Source organism: Prunus avium, chromosome 2, assembly GCF_965620075.1.
Source record: "Prunus avium chromosome 2, drPruAviu1.hap1.1, whole genome shotgun sequence".
In the NCBI taxonomy this organism is placed as follows: Eukaryota; Viridiplantae; Streptophyta; class Magnoliopsida; order Rosales; family Rosaceae; genus Prunus; species Prunus avium.
Window position 1 is genome coordinate 24,597,297 of NC_142285.1, and position 22,782 is coordinate 24,620,078.

Sequence of the window (22,782 nt, forward strand, 5' to 3'; positions counted from 1 at the left end):
ATAACCTCTCATACCATGCTCTAGGAGCTTGTTTCAAACCATAGAGTGCCTTTTTTAAACGAAACACATCATTTGGATGATGTGGATCTTCAAAACCCTTTGGTTGCTCAACATAGACCTCTTCATTTAAAATACCATTCAAAAAAGCAGTTTTGACATCCATTTGATAAAGTTTGAATTTCAAGTGACAAGCAATGGCAAGAAGTAATCTGACATATTCTAATCTTGCAACAGGGGCAAAAGTTTCATCAAAATCAATGCCTTCCATTTGAGTGTATCCTTGAGCAACCAATCTAGCCTTGTTTCTTACCACATTACCTTGTTCATCAGTTTTATTTTCACTATGCCAAAAAAGGGCTTTAGCAACGGATAAAATCCGTTGCCTATTACACATAAATACCGTGGTATTGGTGACTGTTACCTATTCCTATGTAATAGGCAACGGATATTCTCCATCGCTGTTTATCACTTACTACATCGGATATCAAGTAAACTCTGATGTCTAAATGATTTCCGGGTGCCAAAAAAAGGTTGACTTCTGACGCCTAAACCCGAAACAGCATCAGTACTTTCAAAAGGGATGAGGTTAAAGAGTTCTAACATCATCAGTAGTTTTAAAAGGGGTGAGGCTAAAGAGGTCTAACAGCATCAGTGATATCTACTATGCTGATGCATATTATCAATTACAACATCGTAGAAACAAATAATGGTGTTGTGAATTATGTTATACATCATCGCTTTTTTTGTTTTGCGGACGTGAAAAGCCTCGAATAGTGCTGGTGGTTACATAAATGCTAATGCTACTTCTCGTTTTAGGCATCAGTGATAATAGATGTCTGGTTGTTGTTTTTATCTTTCAACTTCAGTTATTTCTGAAAAACTGAAGTTGTTATAAACAATAGGCATCATTTATGTAAGGAAATGGTAGGTATTTTGCTTGTTTCACATCACACTTTACTTAGTTACTGTAATAGTATTTAAGAAAGGCCTCATTTCCAAATCATGTTGTGTTGCCATTGCTCATAAAAAAAACATTATATCAACAGTAATTTAAATATATCAATAATTGTCTATATATATAAGCAAAATACTTGAATGATCCATACTTGTCACATCCAAATCACAAATTTACCAGCCCTACACCACAAATTATCCATACTTGTCTATGCATAAGCAAAATACTAGCTATAAAGACATGTAAAATGAAGGAATGTTTAGCTTAATCAAAAGCCATTCTAGTACATGACTTGCCAATTCTTCTCGCACCTCATCCAATTCCATTTGGGTGTACGTGTCCTTCTTTCTAGCTCTATACTGGAAAAAAAAAAAAAACAAAGAATGTAAACACAAAATATGAACATAAGCTTAAAAAGTGCAAGGTACTAAATTTGCATAAGATATGTTGTCACTTCAAATGAACCAATATGCAAATTTACGAAATCATATTGGTGAACAAGAAAATCTAATTTGTCAATCAATCTAATTAGATAACAAGAAGTCATTAATTGGATCCCACTTCATGTTTAAACTAGCAATTAAATGATCATGTGATGGGGTAGAGAGTTGGACAAGCACAGCTAGCATTTTTTTTTCAATTGACACAGACCTAACTACCAAAAAAACAGAGGCACATTGCTATGAAAAAAATTACACAAGGTTCATATTAACACAGACCTAACTACCAAAAAAATAGAAGTTGCAAATTTCCTTAAGTACCTTATTTCGAAATTCAAGGGAGGAATCTTTACAAATGTCCTTCATGTATCTCATCACAAAATACCCACATGACTTGCCATCGCTTTGTTTAGGAGCACCCTACATTTTTACACAACAATTCAGCATTTAGTTAGTTAGGTTCCTTAAAATTTATCTTACAATGTTTGTGAAATACAAGCATACCGAAAGCATAATCCACATTGGTAATTTACGAGGTCGTCTCCCAATTTGCGCATTGAAAGCTTTGATCCCACTTTAACAGATAAATAACACTTGTTATAGACCGTAAGCCAAATGCAAAAAATTTACATATTAAGGAAATAACTAAGAGAGACGGACTTACTCATTTACAACAGTTTTCCATGCATCATGAGGGTGATGAGCCCCAAGAGGATCCATGACATACACATTATCTTTGTCCTCATCAATTATTGTTAGGATCCAATGTCCCCTAATGTTAATTCAAAACATATTAGTAATACTCAAACATTCCTTGTAAAAAAAAAAAAAAAAAACCACTTTACTTACCCAGGATTATATGGAATCAAAACGATGCTGTCAATGCTTGTTTGTTTCAAACATTTCGTAATGTATTCCGACCTCAAATTCCCATCTCTTGGATCATGTGCGGTACGTGCTGGGTCCATAAATCCAATCACTTGATCCCTTTGTTGGCTTTTTACCAAGCGAAACAAATAGCTGCCAACCATTTTCCATAGTTACTAACTAAATGAGACACAAGATTAATAGCCAATATGAGAAACAGAAAATTATAAAACATCAAAATTATAAAATATCAAGTTACTATTACCTAATATAAGCAATTATTATAGATTGTCCTATTTCTCTCATTTCAGCGAACGCGATAACTTGTTCTTGAAAGATGTATACCATCTTTTTCACACCAAATATGTCCTCATTAATATTTGTGGAGATAGTCTGACCTTTGGACATCACTTGATGTGCGTATGCATATAAAACCTTGCAAGACTTTGGCATTGTTGGTGATATAGTCTTGAATAAAGTCTTCGCTAATTTTTCCTTTGTAGTTTCCCTCTTCTTCTACAATTATTGCATCAAGCAGAAGGTTATATATATAAATACATACAATTACATACATATTAGTTAGAAAAGAAGTTTACCACTTTATCATCAAAGACAATAAGATCTTGAGGCCAAGCTACTTGCGACCCAATGGCATCCCCAACCGTTTCTAACACTCCTTTCACAGGGATTGGTAGTGGAGAATCTCCCTGTAGTGCACAATTCACAGCTACTCTTATGTTCCCCTCTCCCAAAGGAACATTATGAACCAGCTGGTTTGGCACATTAATCTCAACTATTGTGCCACTTGCAACAAGGTTTGCCTTTTCGCCGAAAGCCATTTTGCATTCAACCCTAATATGCATATAAAAGACAAGTCACAAATATAATACAAGCTAAACATATCAATTTCAGCAAGCATTTATATCAATTAAGTAGAAGATGGAGTCAAAGAAAGAGATCGTAGAGGCCTAGGAAAAAACTAGAGGCCTAGGAAGCTTCACTATTAATATTCACGAGCTTGGCTTACAAATTAATTAAGTAAGAGATTGTGGGTGGTCTATTTAATTGTAGAATCTAATGTCATTGCCTTATTGGGTAAATGAGAATGAAGAATATAAACCTTTTTCCTACTTAATAACAATATCTTGGGCAAATGGGAATTCAGCTTTTAAAGTGCTAAGTAATTCTCTGCATGCACATGCTTTCTAACATCAGACAAGGAAAAATTTTATAATTAGTCAAACAATCAGTGTCAGCAAGCAATTCATAACATTAAGATCACAAACAAACAAATAAATGAAAAAGGAGAGCAATGATGAATCATTACACCAATCTGCACAAAACTAACAACCTTTATTTCCTGTGAATTTGTCAAAAAGTTCAGATATTATGGCCATGAAATTCATATAAATCGTATTCTAATCAGTAATTTTGTGTGTACATATTTAGACCAAGTATATCAAAGTAAATGAAAAATCAGCATTACCTTCATAAACTCACTTTCAGTTTGCTCCACCACATCCTCACAACCTTCTTCACCACAAATTTCTTTTTCACCCTCCTCAAGTTTTCTCTCTATGTTTGTTGATGCTTTCTCGGATAAGATGGGAGATGGATGTATATTTGGGGATTGGAGAGATGTGTTATTAGGAACTTGAGTGTTAATCACCACCTTTAGCATCTCGATTTGGTTTTGAAGAGCTTGTTGCGCAGCTTCATGCCTTTTTTGTTGTTCTTCCATCATCTTTCTTGTCTCCATTATCCAAGAATCTCGTTGTTCCAACATTACCTTCGAGACACACTCCCTCTTCTTCCTAGGAACTTTGAAATATGCACTTGGCTTCACATTACCTCCCACACCCCTCACCCTTCCAGCATGTTCAGGGGTCCCTAAAGCCATTGACAAAACATCATTACTCCCAGATATGGTTAAAGTGCCTTCTTCTTTCTCCTTCATCAAGTTATCCTAAAACCATTATAAACAAAAAGAAGGTGATCACAATCAACATCATAGATATGTTTCTGTAATGTTTATTGTCAACAAAAGATACCATAAATTAACCAATTAATTAGTACTTACAATCTTTTCAGCCATTAAAGCTACCTCCTTATCAACTATCTCCCCATTTTTATCTTTACGTGCATACTTCCATAAAAGAGCTCTGTCAATTTCCTCACCCTTCTCCACTACATTCTTCTCATACTATTTAAGATTGATCAAAGTTAGCATAGGGCAATACACAAATAAGAGTCCAAAAAACAGTTTCTTCTCTTACACTTACCAAGTCTTCAGCCACTCCAACATACCCTTTACGGCCTGATTTGTGATGATATTTACATTTACTTTGCCTTTCCTTTTGGGCTTCATGGATTTCCTACATTATAAGTATAAGACCAGAAGTTTATATGTCATATTTATCCAAAAAAAATCATTGTTTTAAATGAAAAACAGCAAGTTTGTATGTCAGTATACCTGCCATTCAGTACTGAATCTTGAGGTTACAAAAGTTTGCCAATCCGATAACTCAATGAAGTCATACATGTCAGGAGGCTGCTTCAATGCTTGTTGGTCATTTCTATATGGTAGTATGTGGTACCTCGTTAAGTTAGACTTTGAATTGCCTCCACTTGCTACAAGCTGATTGCAATATCCCCGTTATGCTTTCGGGTGGCAATTCAAATACTGACTGCATAAAATAAATAAAGATGTTCAGTTTAGGCAAATTACAATAGAAAACTAAAGAAAATCTGTAAAAGCATCAACTAAGGAGTATTACCGTAATTTCTGTCCACACTTTCTCTTTCAATTGGTCATCCACATCACTCCAAGCATTGATGGTAATGGGGATAAAGGTTCGAGCTACTACACCGGTGTATGAAGCCAATTGTTTACCCGCCTGACCACTTGCTTCTCCTTTGGAGTTAAACAGAACTTTTATCATTTTCCCTTTACGTTTCTTTATTTGAATTTGATTCATTTCTGTTGGACCACGCTTCCTTTTACCTTCACTATTTGATGTACTAGTTGTTTGTGATGTACTCCCTTCATTTGATTCAGCCATATCTGCATAAAAGAAGAACATTAGAATATGCATATAACAAAATAAATTATGTAAATTGACAATACACACAAAAGATAATACACATAATAGATTTAATGAAAATTCTCACATAAAAAACCAACATCTATGCTTGTTTTTTTTCTATTAGTGACCCATATCCCCTCGCAATCTGTTCGCATATACTTCGCCTCACCCTCACCAATATCATATTTAAATTCTTCTACTGCTGGCAGTCCATTAGTAAAGGATTGGTGCTCAAGTACGGCATCCTCTAACTCATCACCATGAATATAAACTCTATTCGGCATTGGAAGTACAATTGACCAACCATCAGTTTCAGGGTCATCAACGTAAAATACTTGCCTCACTTGAGTGGCCATAACAAATTCATCCTTTCGATAACCTCTCCGATTAAGGTTCACCATAGTCAACCCACTATCCTCGGCATATTTGACACCTTTCTCATTCTCTACCCATGCACACTTAAATAAAGGAACTTGAAACTGATTATAATTAAGCTCCCATATTTCTTCGATAACCCCATAGAATATCATGTTTGAAACAACTGGATTTTTATCCTTTGCACTTGAAACTTGCATAGTACTTGCCACCAAGCAAACCCCACTATTTTGGACAGCACGTTCATTGTCACGTGCCTTAGTGTGGTAACGGTACCCATCTATGGCATAACCGTTATATTTCAAAACTCCCTTACGTGGTCCATGAGCTAGCCACTTAACAATGTTTGTCACTCCATTCAAATTCATAGTTAATTGGCCACCAACCTGAAATTATAAAAGATAATTAAAATCTGTTTGAGGTACCAATCCTTCGTTACTTTAGTAAAATGAACACTACTAACCCGGTTATGAAACCAGTCAATAAACCTTCGGTTGTGCATGTCTTGTATCCATTTTTCGTCTTTTGCTTTCCTTGGATTACTCTCCTTCAAATGGTCTTTATGTTCACTGTAAAAATTACAGTGCACATAGAAGCATCTAATGTTAAAGTTTGACTTATCCATCAAATAAACCTAAGAAAACAGAATAATTGGATTAGGATAACTTACTTAATGTAAGGATCAACTTCAGCTGTATTATTGATCGGTGCATATTTACATATTATTTTGTACCCTTTTAACTTATGATTTGGTTATATTTTTTAGTTAAACTTGTGCTTTTAATAAGTTTTGTGTTTGTTTCAGTGTAATAAACTTAAGGACTCACTAATTGCATTTCGGAGACAAGTTAGCTCAAAACGGTGTCTGCAGATCAGTCAACTTCACGGATTGGACTGTACTTTCTCAAGAAGAACCAGATGATGACCCATACATCATTGGAAATATACGGAAGTCTAGTTTCTGTAGAATTTTACGGTTCATGATTCCGAGTTTTCTAGAGAAAGTTATACATGTTTTGGCAACTTAAGGTCAAATTCGGCAGCATCTGCGTTACTGGGCCAAAAATCACATTTGAAGGCCTTCCAGATTTTTCCTTGAGTTGGGCTGCATATGCTTGGAAAGATAATTCAAAGAGCTTCAAGAGTCATATTTTTCCAGATTTTTCAGATTTAAGCCACAAGCCCAAAACGAGCCCACATGCTGGCTGCAATGCATTGTCATGCATGACATATGCATGATGAAGTGTTGTTGATTGTGGGAAAGTTTGGTGAAGCATATTCAGTACCTATTGTTGAGTGGAATTTTGCAGCAGCCAAATGAATTAAAAGATGTTGAAGTGGATGATGCAACACTAAGCTTAATGACAAGAAGAATTGTTTTCAAATGCAATTGTGTGTTAGGTTAAGTTGGTGAATTAAGTGTTGTGTGTTAGGTGAAGTTAGTGTGTTTAGAAAATTCAATTGTATAATTCAGATTTTCACTTCCCCTAGGCCTATAAATAGGGAAGTTTTCTAAGCTTGTAATCACACCCCAAGGGGGGGAGCTCTCAAGCACTTCTCTAGAGCTCCCTTCCCTTCTCTCCCTCAAATTCTCTTAATTTTGCTTTCTAGTTCTCAATTCTAGCTTTCCTTTTTCTTCTTAGTTGTAATTTATTTTTCTTTGTAATGTAAATTCTTTTCTTTAGTTTCAAGTTTGATTAGTTTCCAAGTTTCAATTATGATTTTTGTTCTTATTCATTATGCTTATAAGTTAATATGCTAGTTTGAATGATTGATCACCATTTAGGCTTGCATGTTAGCTATCTTGGTTTGAATTAAGAGTAGACACCATGCTTTAATTCGAATTGAACTATGAATAGGAAGAGTATGTATGGACATTCGACAACAGGGATTAGATACATGCTTGGTTGTTTAAATTGTTCTTCTATGCTTAATGGGTTCCTAATGCTTAATTTTAGGTTAGACAACAAATGATCAAATTAGGGAATTAGGAACACAAGGTTATGACCAAACACCATGGCTTAATCATACTTTAGCTAGAATCAATCCATTAATCTAATTGAACTTGGGAACTTATCTGCTTGAGTTAGTTATTTCTTTCTTCCTTGTTTTATTTATTTCCTTTCTTTTTCATTTCTATTTTGTGTAGGGAAACTAAATTGGATCATTCAATCACCAATCCCTGTGGAATCGACCTCGCACTTACATACGCTAAACTACCAACGGTTCGTGCACTTGCGAGTATCACAAGTTGAGGATGCAGCTTAATCCATTTTGGTGCAGCTGTATCTACACAACAATTATCCAAGACAGTTCGATGTGCTTGGTCCAATTTTTCGCAGGGCACAGATTCTATAGATGGACATGTTAAAGATGTACTAGTATTTGCTAAATGCAAGCGTGTTGTAGGAACCCCAATTGCACTTAAATCAGCCATGAACTCTGAGCAAAACTCCACAGATTCTTCCACAAGAATGCGTTCAATGATACAATCTTCTGGATACACACGACTATGTACATAACCCTTTAATACCTTCATGTACCTTTCAAAAGGGTACATCCATCTATAAAAAACTGGTCCACACAAACGAACCTCTCTAATAAGATGCACCGTTAGATGGACCATAACATCAAAGAACGATGGAGGAAAGAATTGTTCCAGCAAACACAATGTAGCCACAAGGTCCGATTGTATCTTATCTAGCTTAGGTACATCCACCACTTTCTTACATAAATCATTGAAGAAGAAGCAAAACCTCGTTATTGCATATCTAACATGCTTGGGCAGCACCCCACGTATTACAACCGGTAGCAATTGTTGCATCAATACGTGGCAGTCATGTGACTTAAGACCAACAAGTTTCAACTCTTTCATGCATACAAGGTTTCTTATGTTCGAAGAGTAACCTTTAGGTACTTTTACACTCATCAATGCCTTGCACACAGATATTTTCTCCTTTTTATTCAATGTACACATTGCTGGAGGCAAAAAAGTTCTCTTCTCGCCAACTTGTGGTGCCAAACTAGTTCTTACCCCCAATTTAACGAGATCTTTACGAGCTGCCACCCCATCTTTTGTTTTCCCAAGAATGTTCAACAATGTACCGAAAATACTCTCGCATACACATTACTACAAAAAGGGCAAAAGACGACCAGAAAAAGACGACGGTAGAACAAAAAACCGTCGTTGTTTTTAAAAAGACGACGGTACCAAAAAACCGTCGTGGATAAGTGACTTAAACAACTAAAAAATGGAGATACTGTTGAGAATTTTTTTATAACGACGCACACAAATAAAAAAGCGTCGTCTTATTAAAAAGCTTTTCTTCAGAGTTAAAATCTGACCAAAAAACAACGACAGCAGGTATGACAAGCGTCGTCTTTTAAAAATCAAGTGTCCTTTTTTTGGTAAAGACATGGTTGTTTTGAAAGAACTGTCGTCTATTATAAAAAGGGTCGTCTATTATGAAGTAAAGACGACCCTTTTTATATGAAAATGGTCGTCTATTATGAAGTAAAGACGACCATTTTCATATAAAAAGGGTCGTCTATTATACGTAAAGACGACGGTTTTTTTATAAAAAGAACCCTCTATTATGAATTAAAGACGACCCTTTTTATATGAAAAGGGTCGTCTATTATATGTAAAGACGACCCTTATTATATGAAAAGAGTCGTGTATTATGAAGTAAAGACGACCCTTTTTTATATGAAAATGGTCGTCTATTATGAAGTAAAGACGACCCTTTTTATATGAAAAGGGTCGTCTATTATGAAGTAAAGACGACCCTTTTTATATGAAAATGGTCGTCTATTATGAAGTAAGGACGACCCTTTTCATATGAAAAAAGTCGTCTATTATGAATTAAAGACGACCCTTTTCATATAAAAAGGGTCGTCTATTATATGTAAAGACGACCCTTTTTATATGAAAAGGGTCGTCTATTATGAAGTAAAGACGACCCTTTTTTATATGAAAATGGTCGTCTATTATATGTAAATACGACGGTTTTTTTATATGAAAATGGTGATCTATTATGAAGTAAAGACGACTCTTTTTTATATGAAAATGGTCGTCTATTATGAAGTAAAGACGACCCTCTTTATATGAAAATGGTCGTCTATTATTAAGTAAAGACGACCCTTTTTATATGAAAAGGGTCGTCTATTATATGTAAAGACGACGGTTTTTTTTATAAAAAAGGTCGTCTATTATTAAGTAAAGACGACCCTTTTTATATGAAAAGGGTCGTCGAGGGTTTTTTTTATAAAAAGGGTCGTCCATTATTAAGTAAAGACGACCCTTTTTATATGAAAAGGGTCGTCTATTAGATGTAAAGACGACGGTTTTTTTAATAAAAAGGGTCGTCTATTATGAAGTAAAGACGACGGTTTTTTTTTTATAAAAAGGGCCGTCTATTATTAAGTAAAGACGACCCTTTTTATATGAAAAGGGTCGTCTATTATATGTAAAGATGACGGTTTTTTTTATAAAAATGGTCGTCTATTATGAACTAAAGACGACCCTTTTTATGTGAAAATGGTCGTCTATTATGAAGTAAAGACAACCCTTTTTATATGAAAAGGGTCGTCTATTATGAAGTAAACATGACGTTTTTTTAAAAACAAGATTTAATAGTTATTTCAACTCTGATTTTGATGATTTTTTACAGCTACACTCCTTGACCCTATATGAATACAATGACTGCATTCGATCGTCAATTTAAAATATTTACACTAGTGGATACCACAAAATCTTATGTTATATTTAATGAAAGTATAAATAAACTCTTAATTGTTAGTGAATATATTGTTTTGATGGCATACGCATTCTACGAAACTAGTTTCAACGATCCAACCGTCAAACTTGTTTGCTTACACATCATGATCATATACGCCAAAAATCGGAAAAAAAATAAATCAGAGATCAAGTAACGGGACAAAACATTTCGACGGTTATAAACGAAAAATCAAGATTTAACGGTTATTTCAACTCTGATTTTGATGATTTTTTACAGCTACACTCCTTGACCCTATATGAATACAATGACTACATTCGATCGTCAATTTAAAATATTTACACTAGTGGATACCACAAAATCTTATGTTATATTTAATGAAAGTATAAATAAACTCTTAATTGTTAGTGAATATATTGTTTTGATGGCATACGCATTCTACGAAACTAGTTTCAACGATCCAACTGTCAAACTTGTTTGTTTACACATCATGATCATATAAGCCAAAAATAGGAAAAATAAAAATAAATCAGAGATCAAGTAACGGGACAAAACATTTCGACGGTTATAAACGAAAAATCAAGATTTAACGGTTATTTCAACTCTGATTTTGATGATTTTTTACAGCTACACTCCTTGACCCTATATGAATACAATGACTGCATTCGATCGTCAATTTAAAATATTTACACTAGTGGATACCACAAAATCTTATGTTATATTTAATGAAAGTATAAATAAACTCTTAATTGTTAGTGAATATATTGTTTTGATGGCATACGCATTCTACGAAACTAGTTTCAACGATCCAACCGTCAAAATTGTTTGTTTACACATCGTGATCATATACGCCAAAAATCAGAAAAATAAATAAATCAGAGATCAAGTAATGTGACAAAATATTTCGACGGTTATAAAAGAAAAATCTAGATTTAACGGTTATTTCAACTCTGATTTTGATGATTTTTTACAGCTACACTCCTTGACCCTATATGAATACAATGACTGCATTCGATTGTCAATTTAAAATATTTACACTAGTGGATACCACAAAATCTTATGTTATATTTAATGAAAGTATAAATAAACTCTTAATTGTTAGTGAATATATTGTTTTGATGGCATACGCATTCTAGGAAACTAGTTTCAACGATCCAACCATCAAAATTGTTTGTTTACACATCGTGATCATATACCGCAAAAATCAGAAAAATAAATAAATCAGAGATCAAGTAATGTGACAAAACATTTCGACGGTTATAAAAGAAAAATCAAGATTTAACGGTTATTTCAACTCTGATTTTGATGATTTTTTACAGCTACACTCCTTGACCCTATATGAATACAATGACTGCATTCGATCGTCAATTGAAAATATTTACACTAGTGGATACCACAAAATCTTATGTTATATATAATGAAAGTATAAATAAACGCTTAATTGTTAGTGAATATATTGTTTTGATGGCATACGCATTCTACGAAACTAGTTTCAACAATCCAACCGTCAAACTTGTTTGTGTACACATCGTGATCATATACGCCAAAAATCGGAAAAAAAAATAAATCAGAGATCAAGTAACGGGACAAAATATTTCGACGGTTATAAACGAAAAATCAAGATTTAACGGTTATTTCAACTCTGATTTTGATGATTTTTTACAGCTACACTCCTTGACCCTATATAAATACAATGAACCAATTCGATCGTCAATTTAAAATATTTACACTAGTGGATACCACAAAATCTTATGTTATATTTAATACAAATATAAATAAACTCTTAATTGTTAGTGAATATATTGTTTTGATGGCATACGCATTCTACGAAACTAATTTCAAAAATCCAACCGTCAAACTTGTTTGTTTACACATCGAGATCATATACGCCAAAATCGGAAAAAAAAAAAAAGAGATCAAGTAACGGGCAAAACATTTCGACGGTTATAAACGAAAAATCAAGATTTAACGGTTATTTTAACTCCGATTTTGATGATTTTTTACAGCTACACTCCTTGACCCTATATGAATACAATGACTCAATTTGATCTTCAATTTAAAATATTTACACTAGTGGATACCACAAAATCTTATGTTTTATTTAATGAAAGTATAAATAAAAAAAGGGTCGTCTATTGTGAAGTAAAGATGACGGTTTTTTTTTAAAAAGGGTCGTCTATTATGAAGTAAAGATGACACTTTTTTAAAAAAAGGGTCGTCTATTATTAAGTAAAGACGACGGTTTTCATATGAAAAGGGTCGTCTATTATGAAGTAAAGACGACCCTTTTTATTAAAAAACCGTCGTCTATTATATGTTAAGATGACCATTTTTATAAAAAAAAGCGTCGTCTTTTAAAACACGCTAAAAAATGGCCGCTTAAGTGAATTCGCGCTCGACAAATTTTCAAATTTTCACCCGTCTTTGAAAACCTTATCTCTCATTAACAAGCGTCGTCTTTTAAAACACGCTAAAAAAAAGGCTACTTAAGTGAATTCACGCTCGACAAATTTTCAGATTTTCCCCCGTCTCTGAAAACCTTATCTCTCCCTCCTTGAAACCCTCCTGCACTCTCTAAAACACCCTCATGAAACTCTCTACAAAATCATCAAAAAATCGATATCAATGAAGGAGTTGAGAGATTGAGGTCTTCGCAGATCCATAAGATGTAGAGGGAGGTTCTGTATTTGAGAATCAAAGTTGGTTGAAAGGTTTGATTTGAAAGATCTCGAACTTCACTTTCTTCAAAGAAGATCTCGCTCTCAGGCACTCAACTCGCTCATCAAACTCAGCGACTCGATCTAGAAAGACTTATGGAAATCGGTCTATATATATATATATATATATATATATATATATATGTTTGTTCATGTATTGTGCTAATTTCGTGGGATTTAAGTGAGTTTCTCATTTGGGTTTTTTATAAATATGCACAGCCGTCCCACAAGGCCTTCATAATCAAGAAGACGCTGACGAAGAAGATGAGGCAAAACATACCCATCCCTCACTAGATCCGTTTGTTTTTGGACCGACAACATCATCAGGTCCAAAATACTTTTTGTTTTTGTTGTTTACTTTAATTATTTTGGAATTTCATTGTTAATTTTCTGAATCTCTGATTTTTCATTTGTTATGGTGCCACCACAAGAACAGGTTATGGTGCCACCACAAGAACAGGTACTTTGCCAATTATGCCAATTGTGTTCTGCTGTCATTCTAGAGCTGCATAGATCTTTTTGCTAAGGTTAGGTTACTGCTAAACAAGTTTATGTTTAAGAGTATTGGGGTCTCTTTCATGCAGGTCTTTCCTTTTCCGACACCAACAACTTGGAAAATGTGCAAGAAGGCAGAGCTAAGTCAACCCAAGAACAAATTGATGAAGTTAAAATCAAATTAGTAGAATTTGTGAGCTCCGTTATTTCTAATTATAGGTAGGAAGTATGTATGTAATAGAATAAAGATTGGTTGACTATGTAATAACTATTGACTCTTCAAAAAACTAAAGATAATAAAACGATGGTTTTATTGGAAAAACCGTCATCTGTATATATTATCAATGACCTCTTTTAACACCATAACGTCTTTTTATATACAATCAACGACGGTTTTACTAAAAAATCGTTGTCTTAGAGTTAATAGACGACAATATTTCAAGAAATCGCCGTCTTCACATTTAATAGATGATGGCTTTTTAACAAAACCGACGTCTTTGGATATAATAAAACATAGTTCTTTACTTAATAATAGACGAACCTTTTTATAAAAAAACCGTCGTCTTTACATATAATAGACGACCCTTTTTATAAAAAAACCGTCGTTTTACATCTAATAGACGACTCTTTTTATAAAAAATCGTCGTCTTTACATATAATAGACGACCCTTTTTATATGAAAAGGGTCGTCTTTACTTCATAATAGACGACCATTTTCATATAAAAAGGGTCGTCTTTACTTCATAATAGACGACGGTTTTGAGTAAAAGCGTCGTCTTTACAAATAATAGACGACGGGGATTTACCGTCGTGGTTTTATGCATCAAAAGATGTCGCTCGATTTCACCACGGTTGAAAAACCGAATACACGACGGTGGATTACCGTTGTCTATTTCGATTTTTGTAGTAGTGACATTCTTCTCGATGTGCATAACGTCAAGGCAATGTCGAACATACAGCGATTTCCAATAAGGAAGGTCAAAGAAAATTGATCTCTTCTTATAACACTTAGTACAACCATCATCTTTCCGCTTCCCAATTCTCTTCCCCCACTCATAGTTTATGGCCTCAACTTCTTTCCATACTTGTTCCCCGGTTAAAGGTTTTGGTGCCGGGTCAAGTTCTTCCTTACCATTAAAATCTTCACTTAATTTTCTATAAGGATGATAACAAGATAAGAATCTTCGGTGTCCGGTGAAGGCCATTTTATTTCCATGTTCCAACCTTTCCGCATATGTTTTCTCACCGCAAATTGGACATGTATAATATCCTTTCGTAGTGCACCCGGACAGATTACCATAAGCTGGAAAATCATTGATTGTCCACAAAAGTACAGATCTTAAGGTGAAGGACTGTTGTCCAAAAACATCATAGACTCCCTCCACTCCATCCCACAATGTTCTTAAATCCTCAACCAATGGTTCCAAGTACACATCTATATCATTGCCAGGTTGTCTAGGGCCAGAAATCAATAACGTTAAAATCATAAACTTCCTCTTCATGCACAGCTCCGGAGGAAGGTTATATGTGACCAAAATTACTGGCCAACATCTACTACTAAGAGAACAATGTGGGTTTATCCCATCCGATGAAAGGGCTAACCTAAGGTTTCTAGGCTCACTTGCAAAATCTGGCCACATATGATCAACCATCTTCCACGATGGTGAATCAGCTGGATGACGCAATCGACCATCTTTTATTCGACTTTCATCATGCCAAGTTAAACTTTTAGAAGTTTCAAATGACTTAAACATTCTTTTGAACCTTGGGATAGGAGGAAAGTACCATAAAACCTTCGCCGGGACCCCTTTCTTCTCCACATTCTTCTTTGTCACCTTCCATCTTGAGAGGCCACATTTAGGGCAGGTTGTCAAATCGTGATACTTATTCCTATATAAAATGCAATCATTGTAGCATGCATGTATCTTCTCATACTTCAATCCCAAGGCATTCAATAGCTCTTGACCAATTGGAAGCAAATCTCCAACTTCATTAAGCATATCGGAGAAACAATTGTCGGTCATGCCATGCCTTGCTTTAAGATTGTACAACTTAATCAATCCCGACAACTTGGTGTGCTTATGACACCCAGGATAAAGAGGTTTTTCTGCTTCTTCCACAAACTTCCTAAATTCATCCGGGTTTTCAGTAAAGTATTCATGTGCACCTTCACACATATCAATTGTCTCATCCACTACATCACGTTCAAGATATGGTTCTTGATTTACACTTTCACTTCCATTTGATTCAATAGGTTGCCCATGCCAAAGGCAAATGCGGCTCGGAGGTCTGGACATTGTGGACAGGGGCAGAGGTTTGGTGGCCATGCTCAGAGGTGGACGGGGGAACAAAAGATGGTACGGGAACGCTGGACTGGGCCATGGACTGTATAATCTGAGCCATCTGGGCCATCTGGATTTCAAGTTGGGCCACCTTTGCTGTCAAAACACTGTTTGACTGCGACGATGAACGGGGTCTAGGTTCCCCCCGCCGGGCATTCCCCATCCCTCGATAGTATGTCCCTAGCCGCCTCCCGAGAGTCTGATCCAAGGTTTCCGTCAAGATCTGAAACCCCGCATCCTGTGGAGGAGCCACAGACTCGAGTGGCGTAACGGGAGGAAGCTGGGAGGCGGACTCCTGAAGAACCAACTGGCTCTTCTTCGTCATGGTCGTCTGTTTAACATAACATAAAATATTAATTAAAACATTCATAGAATAACCATTAAACTTGAACGCGTAAGATAATAATTAAAATTAAAGACTACTTACATGAAGGGACTCCGCCAACTCATTCCCAGGTCGAACATAAACGTCACCGAAGACGTCAATCTCAGGGAATTTGGACCCCTCCTAAATTGAACAAGATAAGAAAAATGTTAGTACGAAAAAAAAGAAATTAATATTAATGACATATTAAAAATTAAATAAAAACGACTTTATTATTACCCGCCGCCGCGCCTCCATCCTATAGGAGAAGGGCCTGGAACCTGAATGGTGGAGAAGAGTCTTCTTCTCCCTATTGCCCTTATTTGCTTTGGCCATCTTCTGTTATACAAAAAATAAAATGTATTATTTGAAATTAAAATCAAATATAAAAAAATTAAATAAACATTAGTAAGAAACGTGTAATAATTTTAAACTTAGTATAAAAAAATACCACATAATCGGCCTCCTGAAAATGACCGCAGAGCCACTCCCAACTATCCTCCCGCCCCTCAAGCTCCTTCGGGCAACCCTCCTGAAGAGCGACCTGTGGATCATCAAATGCCTGAAAATGGTGGTGCAGGTCGCTCTTCCACTGCTTGTACCTGTCAGCGAAGAGTCTGTTGATGTACATCAACAACTCGTCGTCGAGGTTCTCTAAATTGTAGTTCATCTACAATAAAGTAATTACATACATTAAGTATTAGAAATATATAAAATTTGAAGGGAAAACAATTAAAAGGTAGGATACATACCGACAGGTGTCCGCGCACCTCCATCTGCACCTCATCAGGCATGGCCTTCCAAGACTTCCATTCCATCGGACATTGGGTCCGAACGACTGAACCAACATCGTGCGCCAATGAGCTATATTGGTCCGCCATTGGGGCAGCCCGATGACGATCATCGTATCTGATGCTGATACGAGTGTTAGTCACCTGAGTGACCTTCGACGTGTTCAACTGGCGACATGGTCCCTGGGTGTTCTTCTTGGCTGTAAAGAAATATAAAATTAATGTTAAATAACAAATTTGACTAAAATCTTGGTACGAAACATCTGTAGTTGAAGGAAATCTTTACTTGGTCCGCTCGAAGTGGTGTCGGTGGTGCTGGAAGGGCGATGACGCCGCCTGGCGCTAATAGGTTGCGCCACTGATAACACTGATGACGCTGGTGCATGGGAGACGCTGGGACCCACTGGCATGTCGCGCAACTGTGGTGGGGCAGAGGGAGGTGACGTCGTAATCGGGGGAGGCAAACTACGTGAAGGCATCACCGTCTTATTACTTATGCTAATTAGGTTTGACATCTTGCAATAAAAACAAGCACCAAAGTTTAAACAAAATAGTTACTGTAATACAACAATCTTGCTAATTTTCTAACATTTATTTCATTTCCTTTAAAACAGGGCCAACGTCTAATAACAAATAAAACAAATAAAACAAATAAAATAAAACAAAAATATAAAACATTCTTCATTAATTATAAAATTAATCCAATTTAGGGTCATTATATAAACTAAGCTAACAAACATAAAAATAAATCAAATTTACCAACATATAAACTAAGCATATTTTAACAATATTAAAAAATTAATTAAAGCATATATGTTGGCATACGGTTTGCGATTTCGAAGTATCCGGGACTCCGATCCACAATCCGTTGAATCCTATACGATCCTAGACATACAAGGTACATCATACGTGAGTTTGAGTTTAATCCAATGGTCCGAACATATCAAACCGTTAAATCGCACAATAGGCGAAATCCGTTCGAGGCTGAAATGGTATCCAAATTGGAATCCGAACACACCTACGCGCTCATGACAACTAGGGGATCGTACTGGGACACAATGTGGTATTGCTACAGTTCCCACGTGCCGCCACACGCGGCAGCAGTGCATGGATGTGAAAAAGCGATAACGATCGCCGGAAAAATCTCAAAATGAAGGGCCAATCTTCCTACCCTAGGTTCAGGACATTGAATAGAGGCACTTTTGTTCTCGGACATAGGCCAAAAAATGGCCGAAAGTGGCCGGAATTTCATCACGAAATCCGGCCAAAATCTGAGTTACAAAATTAGACAACGTATGCTACAAATTTAACAAATCCTACCCAACCATCAGCTAGAGAATGAAAAATAGGGGGAAAAGCATACCTCACTCGTCAGATTTGGAGGCCGGAGGAGGGAGAACGAACACTACTACAAAAAGTGAAAAAGACGACCAAAAAAAGACGACGGTAGAACAAAAAACCGTCGTTGTTTTAAAAAAGACGACGGTAACAAAAAACCGTCGTGGATAAGTGACTTAAACAACTAAAAAACGGAGGTACTGTTGAATTTTTTTTTATAACGACGCACACAAATAAAAAAGCGTCGTCTTATTAAAAAGGTTTTCTTCATAGTTAAAATCTGACCAAAAAACAACGACAACAGGTATGACAAGCGTCGTCTTTTAAAAATCAAGTGTCCTTTTTTTGGTAAAGACATGGTTGTTTTGAAAGAACTGTCGTCTATTATATATAAAGATGACGGTTTTTTTTAAAGAACTGCCGTCTATTATAAGTAAAGATGACAGTTTTTTCAAGAAAAGGGTCGTCTATTATGAAGTAAAGACGACCCTTTTCATATAAAAAGGGTCGTCTATTATATGTAAAGACGACGCTTTTTTATAAAAAGGGTCGTCTTTATGAAAAGGGTTGTCTATTATGAAGTAAAGACGACCCTTTTTATATGAAAAGGGTCGTCTATTATTAAGTAAAGACGACCCTTTTTATATGAAAAGGGTCGTCTATTATGAAGTAAAGATGACCCTTTTTATATGAAAAGGGTCGTCTATTATGAAGTAAAGATGACGATTTTTATAAAAAAGGGTCGTCTATTATATGTAAAGGCGACGCTTTTTTATAAAAAGGGTCGTCTATTATGACCTAAAGACGACGGTGTTTTTATAAAAAGGGTCGTCTATTATGAAGTAAAGATGACCCTTTTTACATGAAAAGGGTCGTCTATTATGAAGTAAAGATGACGGTTTTTTTTAAAAAAAGGTCGTCTATTATATGTAAAGATGACGCTTTTTATAATAAAGGGTCGTCTATTATATGTAAAGATGATGGTTTGCTAAAATAACCGTTAAATCTAGATTTTTCATTTATAACCGTCGAAATGTTTTGTCCCGTTACTTGATCTCTGGATGTTTATTTTTTCCGATTTTTGGCGTATATGATCTCGAAGTATAAACAAACAATTTTGACAGTTGGATCATTGAAATTAGTTTCTTAGAATGCCTATGCCATCAAAACAATATATTCACTAACAATTAAGAGTTTATTTATACTTTCGTTAAATATAACATAAGATTTTGTGGTATCCACTAGTGTAAATATTTTAAATTGAAGATCAAATTCAGTCATTGTATTCATATAGGGTCAAGGAGTGTAGCGGTAAAAAATCATCAAAAATCGAAGTTAAAATAACCGTTCAATCATGATTTTTCATTTGTAACTGTCGAAATTTTTTGTCCCGTTACTTGATCTCTGAGTGTTTATTTTTTTCGATTTTTGGCGTATATGATCTCGAAGTATAAACAAACAAGTTTGACGGTTGGATCGTTGAAACTAGTTTCTTAAAATGCGTATTCCATCAAAACAATATATTCACTAATAATTAAGAGTTTATTTATACTTTCGTTAAATATAACATAAGATTTTGTGGTATCCACTAGTGTAAATATTTTAAATTGAAGATCAAATTCAGTCATTGTATTCATATAGGGTCAAGGAGTGTAGCGGTAAAAAAATCATCAAAATTGGAGTTAAAATGACGCAGCACAAGCACCAAAGGTTTCAATCGAAAACCTTGAGTAACAAGAAATCTGGATTCCACCAGAAATTAAGAGGAATACTCTTGGGATAATTTTTGATTAAAATCTGAGATGATGAAAACGTTCACCAAATCTGTCTAAATACACATCTCTCAACCCTTGAGCTGCTAGGGAAGTTATTACATTAAAACTGAAAAACAGAATTGATTCCGAAAATTAACTACGAAACTTTGAATGCGGTTTTGGAAGGCCAAACGACCTTAGGATGCCAAAATCCATCATATGTCACGACAAAGCGTGTGTTTGACTCGTGGCGTCGTTCCCTTTCCGAAATGGTATTTTGCGTCCTAATCGGAGCTCGGACGACAAATATGCAAATTCCCGCTACGTCCTTTTTCTAACTCAGCTGCGATAAAATCTGCCATTTGTTCTACATTAAAATAACCGTTAAATCATGATTTTTCATTTATAACCGTCGGAATTTTTTGTCCCGTTACTTGATCTCTGAATGTTTATTTTTTCCGATTTTTGGCGTATATGATCTCGAAGTATAAACAAACAAGTTTGACGGTTAGATCGTTGAAACTAGTTTCTTAAAATGCGTATGCCATCAAAACAATATATTCACTAACAATTAAGAGTTTATTTATACTTTCGTTAAATATAACATAAGATTTTGTGGTATCCACTAGTGTCGTCTATTATATGTAAAGATGATGGTTTGTTTAAAAAAGGGTCGTCTAAATTTAAGATTGAATGGCGTCAACCGCAAAACCACATTTGCGTGTGATCCAGGTTCTCTTTTAGTATCTCGTCTCAGCCGTCAGATGACCCATAATCAACCATTCAGTTAAGACAATGCCACTCACGCAGATCGACCCGCCCAGCCGTCGATAAGTTTCAATCCAACGTCTCAATTGAAATTCACAAAAATCCGCGCAGAAAAAACCCAAACAGAACCGGCAAAGCAAAAATTCAAAGATCACTCCCCACTATAAAAGCCCCTTTCCCCTAATTAGTCAAATCACCCCATTCACTTGATTAGGTGAAAAATCAAACTGTTTGGGAGGTCAGAAAAAAATTTCCGAGAAAATGTCAGGTTGGGGAAAGGGAGGAAAGGGGTTGGGAAAGGGTGGGGCAAAGAGGCATAGGAAGGTGCTGAGGGATAACATCCAAGGCATCACCAAGCCCGCCATTCGAAGACTTGCTCGTAGAGGCGGAGTGAAGCGCATCAGCGGCCTCATCTACGAAGAAACCAGAGGGGTTCTCAAGATCTTCCTGGAGAATGTGATTCGCGATGCTGTGACTTACACTGAGCACGCCAGGAGGAAGACGGTGACTGCCATGGATGTGGTCTATGCTCTCAAGAGGCAGGGAAGAACCCTCTATGGTTTCGGAGGTTAAATCTAGCATATGTAATCAAATCCCTCCTTTGATTTGGGGCTTTTGTAAAACTTGTTATGAGCGAACAAAGTGTTTGATGGTTTTTGAATCTGTAATTGCATGATTTTTAAGTTTCTTCTGCTTCAATCAATGAATATATAGACTTTTGATGTACATTTTTTGTTGATTTTTCTAGTTTCTGAAGTGGTTTATTTATTTTTGAACCAAACCCATTTTTATACAAACCGTCGTCTATTATATGTAAAGATGACGCTTTTTATAAAAACCGTCGTCTATTATATGTAAAGATGACGCTTTTTATAAAAAAAACCGTCGTCTATTATATGTAAAGATGACGATTTTTATACAAACCGTCGTCTATTATATGTAAAGATGACGCTTTTTATAAAAACCGTCGTTTATTATATGTAAAGATGATGGTTTTTTTTTAAAATGGTTGTCTATTATATGTAAAGATGACGATTTTTTTAAAAATGGTTGTCTATTGTTAAGTAAAGATGACCTTTTTATAAAAAAATCGTCCTCTTTACAAACAATACACGACGGTTTTATTAAAAACAGTCGTCTTTTCTCCTATAATTAACGATCTTTACCTCTAAACAACGACGATTTTCTTTAAAAACCGTCGTCGTTACAGATAAACAACGACGGTGAAAAGCCGTCGTAGTTTGACACCCAAATAGAAGTCGGTCGATTTCACGACAGTTTGAAAATTGAATACACGACGGTGAATTCCTGTCGTCTTTTGCCTTTTTTGTAGTAGTGGAAGCCGGAGAATTTCGCTCAAAATCGGATAAATTCCGACCGGTTTTTCGAAGCCAATCGTCACGGCGCCGGCTCGGAAAGGGCTGGGTTCGTTGGCGGTGGCCGCCCGGTCGTTCTTTAACGTGGAGAGTTGAGGTGGTGGCCGGAGGAGAGAGAGAGAGAGAGAGAGAGAGAGAGAGAGAGAGAGAGAGAGAGAGAGAGAGAAGAGAGAGCGGTGGCGCGAATGAACCAGAAGACTCTGAAACTGTCGAGTTATTATCATACTTTTGCGCGACGAATAATACTATTTCGTCGCGCAAAGCAGTAAAAAGAAGAAACGACGCATTTTGGCTTAAAATTTTCGTGAACTTGTGCGACGGAAAACATTAACTGTCACGCAATCTAAAAATATTAACTTCGCGCTACGAAATAGA

At 35.7% G+C, this 22,782-nt stretch overlaps 4 protein-coding genes across 4 annotated transcripts; 1 reads left to right on the top strand and 3 right to left on the bottom strand.

Moving 5' to 3' along the window:
- Positions 1 to 1,185: 1,185 nt before the first annotated feature.
- Positions 1,186 to 5,923, bottom strand: LOC148296700 (uncharacterized). The gene is made up of 13 exons (XM_088247908.1): positions 5,518 to 5,923; positions 5,040 to 5,326; positions 4,539 to 4,637; positions 4,343 to 4,459; positions 3,749 to 4,228; positions 3,394 to 3,467; positions 2,859 to 3,114; positions 2,528 to 2,778; positions 2,317 to 2,415; positions 2,060 to 2,167; positions 1,900 to 1,969; positions 1,717 to 1,815; positions 1,186 to 1,314 (listed from the first exon to the last, which is right to left on the bottom strand). The coding sequence occupies exons 1-13, from the start codon at positions 5,921 to 5,923 to the stop codon at positions 1,186 to 1,188; spliced, it is 2,475 nt and encodes an 824-aa protein (XP_088104034.1).
- Positions 5,924 to 6,340: 417 nt separating this feature from the next.
- Positions 6,341 to 15,812, bottom strand: LOC148296701 (uncharacterized). The gene is made up of 3 exons (XM_088247910.1): positions 14,589 to 15,812; positions 8,103 to 8,853; positions 6,341 to 6,357 (listed from the first exon to the last, which is right to left on the bottom strand). Exons 2-3 carry the CDS (start codon positions 8,698 to 8,700, stop codon positions 6,341 to 6,343), a joined length of 615 nt encoding a protein of 204 aa, XP_088104036.1. The 5' UTR covers positions 8,701 to 8,853; positions 14,589 to 15,812.
- A 109-nt stretch (positions 15,813 to 15,921) lies between these two features.
- Positions 15,922 to 17,650, bottom strand: LOC148296702 (uncharacterized). Its single transcript, XM_088247915.1, has 5 exons — positions 17,458 to 17,650; positions 17,133 to 17,371; positions 16,621 to 16,719; positions 16,444 to 16,524; positions 15,922 to 16,347 (listed from the first exon to the last, which is right to left on the bottom strand). Exons 1-5 carry the CDS (start codon positions 17,648 to 17,650, stop codon positions 15,922 to 15,924), a joined length of 1,038 nt encoding a protein of 345 aa, XP_088104041.1.
- A 3,642-nt stretch (positions 17,651 to 21,292) lies between these two features.
- LOC110764986 (histone H4-like) lies at positions 21,293 to 21,754 on the top strand. The gene has a single exon (XM_021968045.2). It carries the CDS (start codon positions 21,293 to 21,295, stop codon positions 21,602 to 21,604), a length of 312 nt encoding a protein of 103 aa, XP_021823737.1. The 3' UTR covers positions 21,605 to 21,754.
- Positions 21,755 to 22,782: the final 1,028 nt, after the last annotated feature.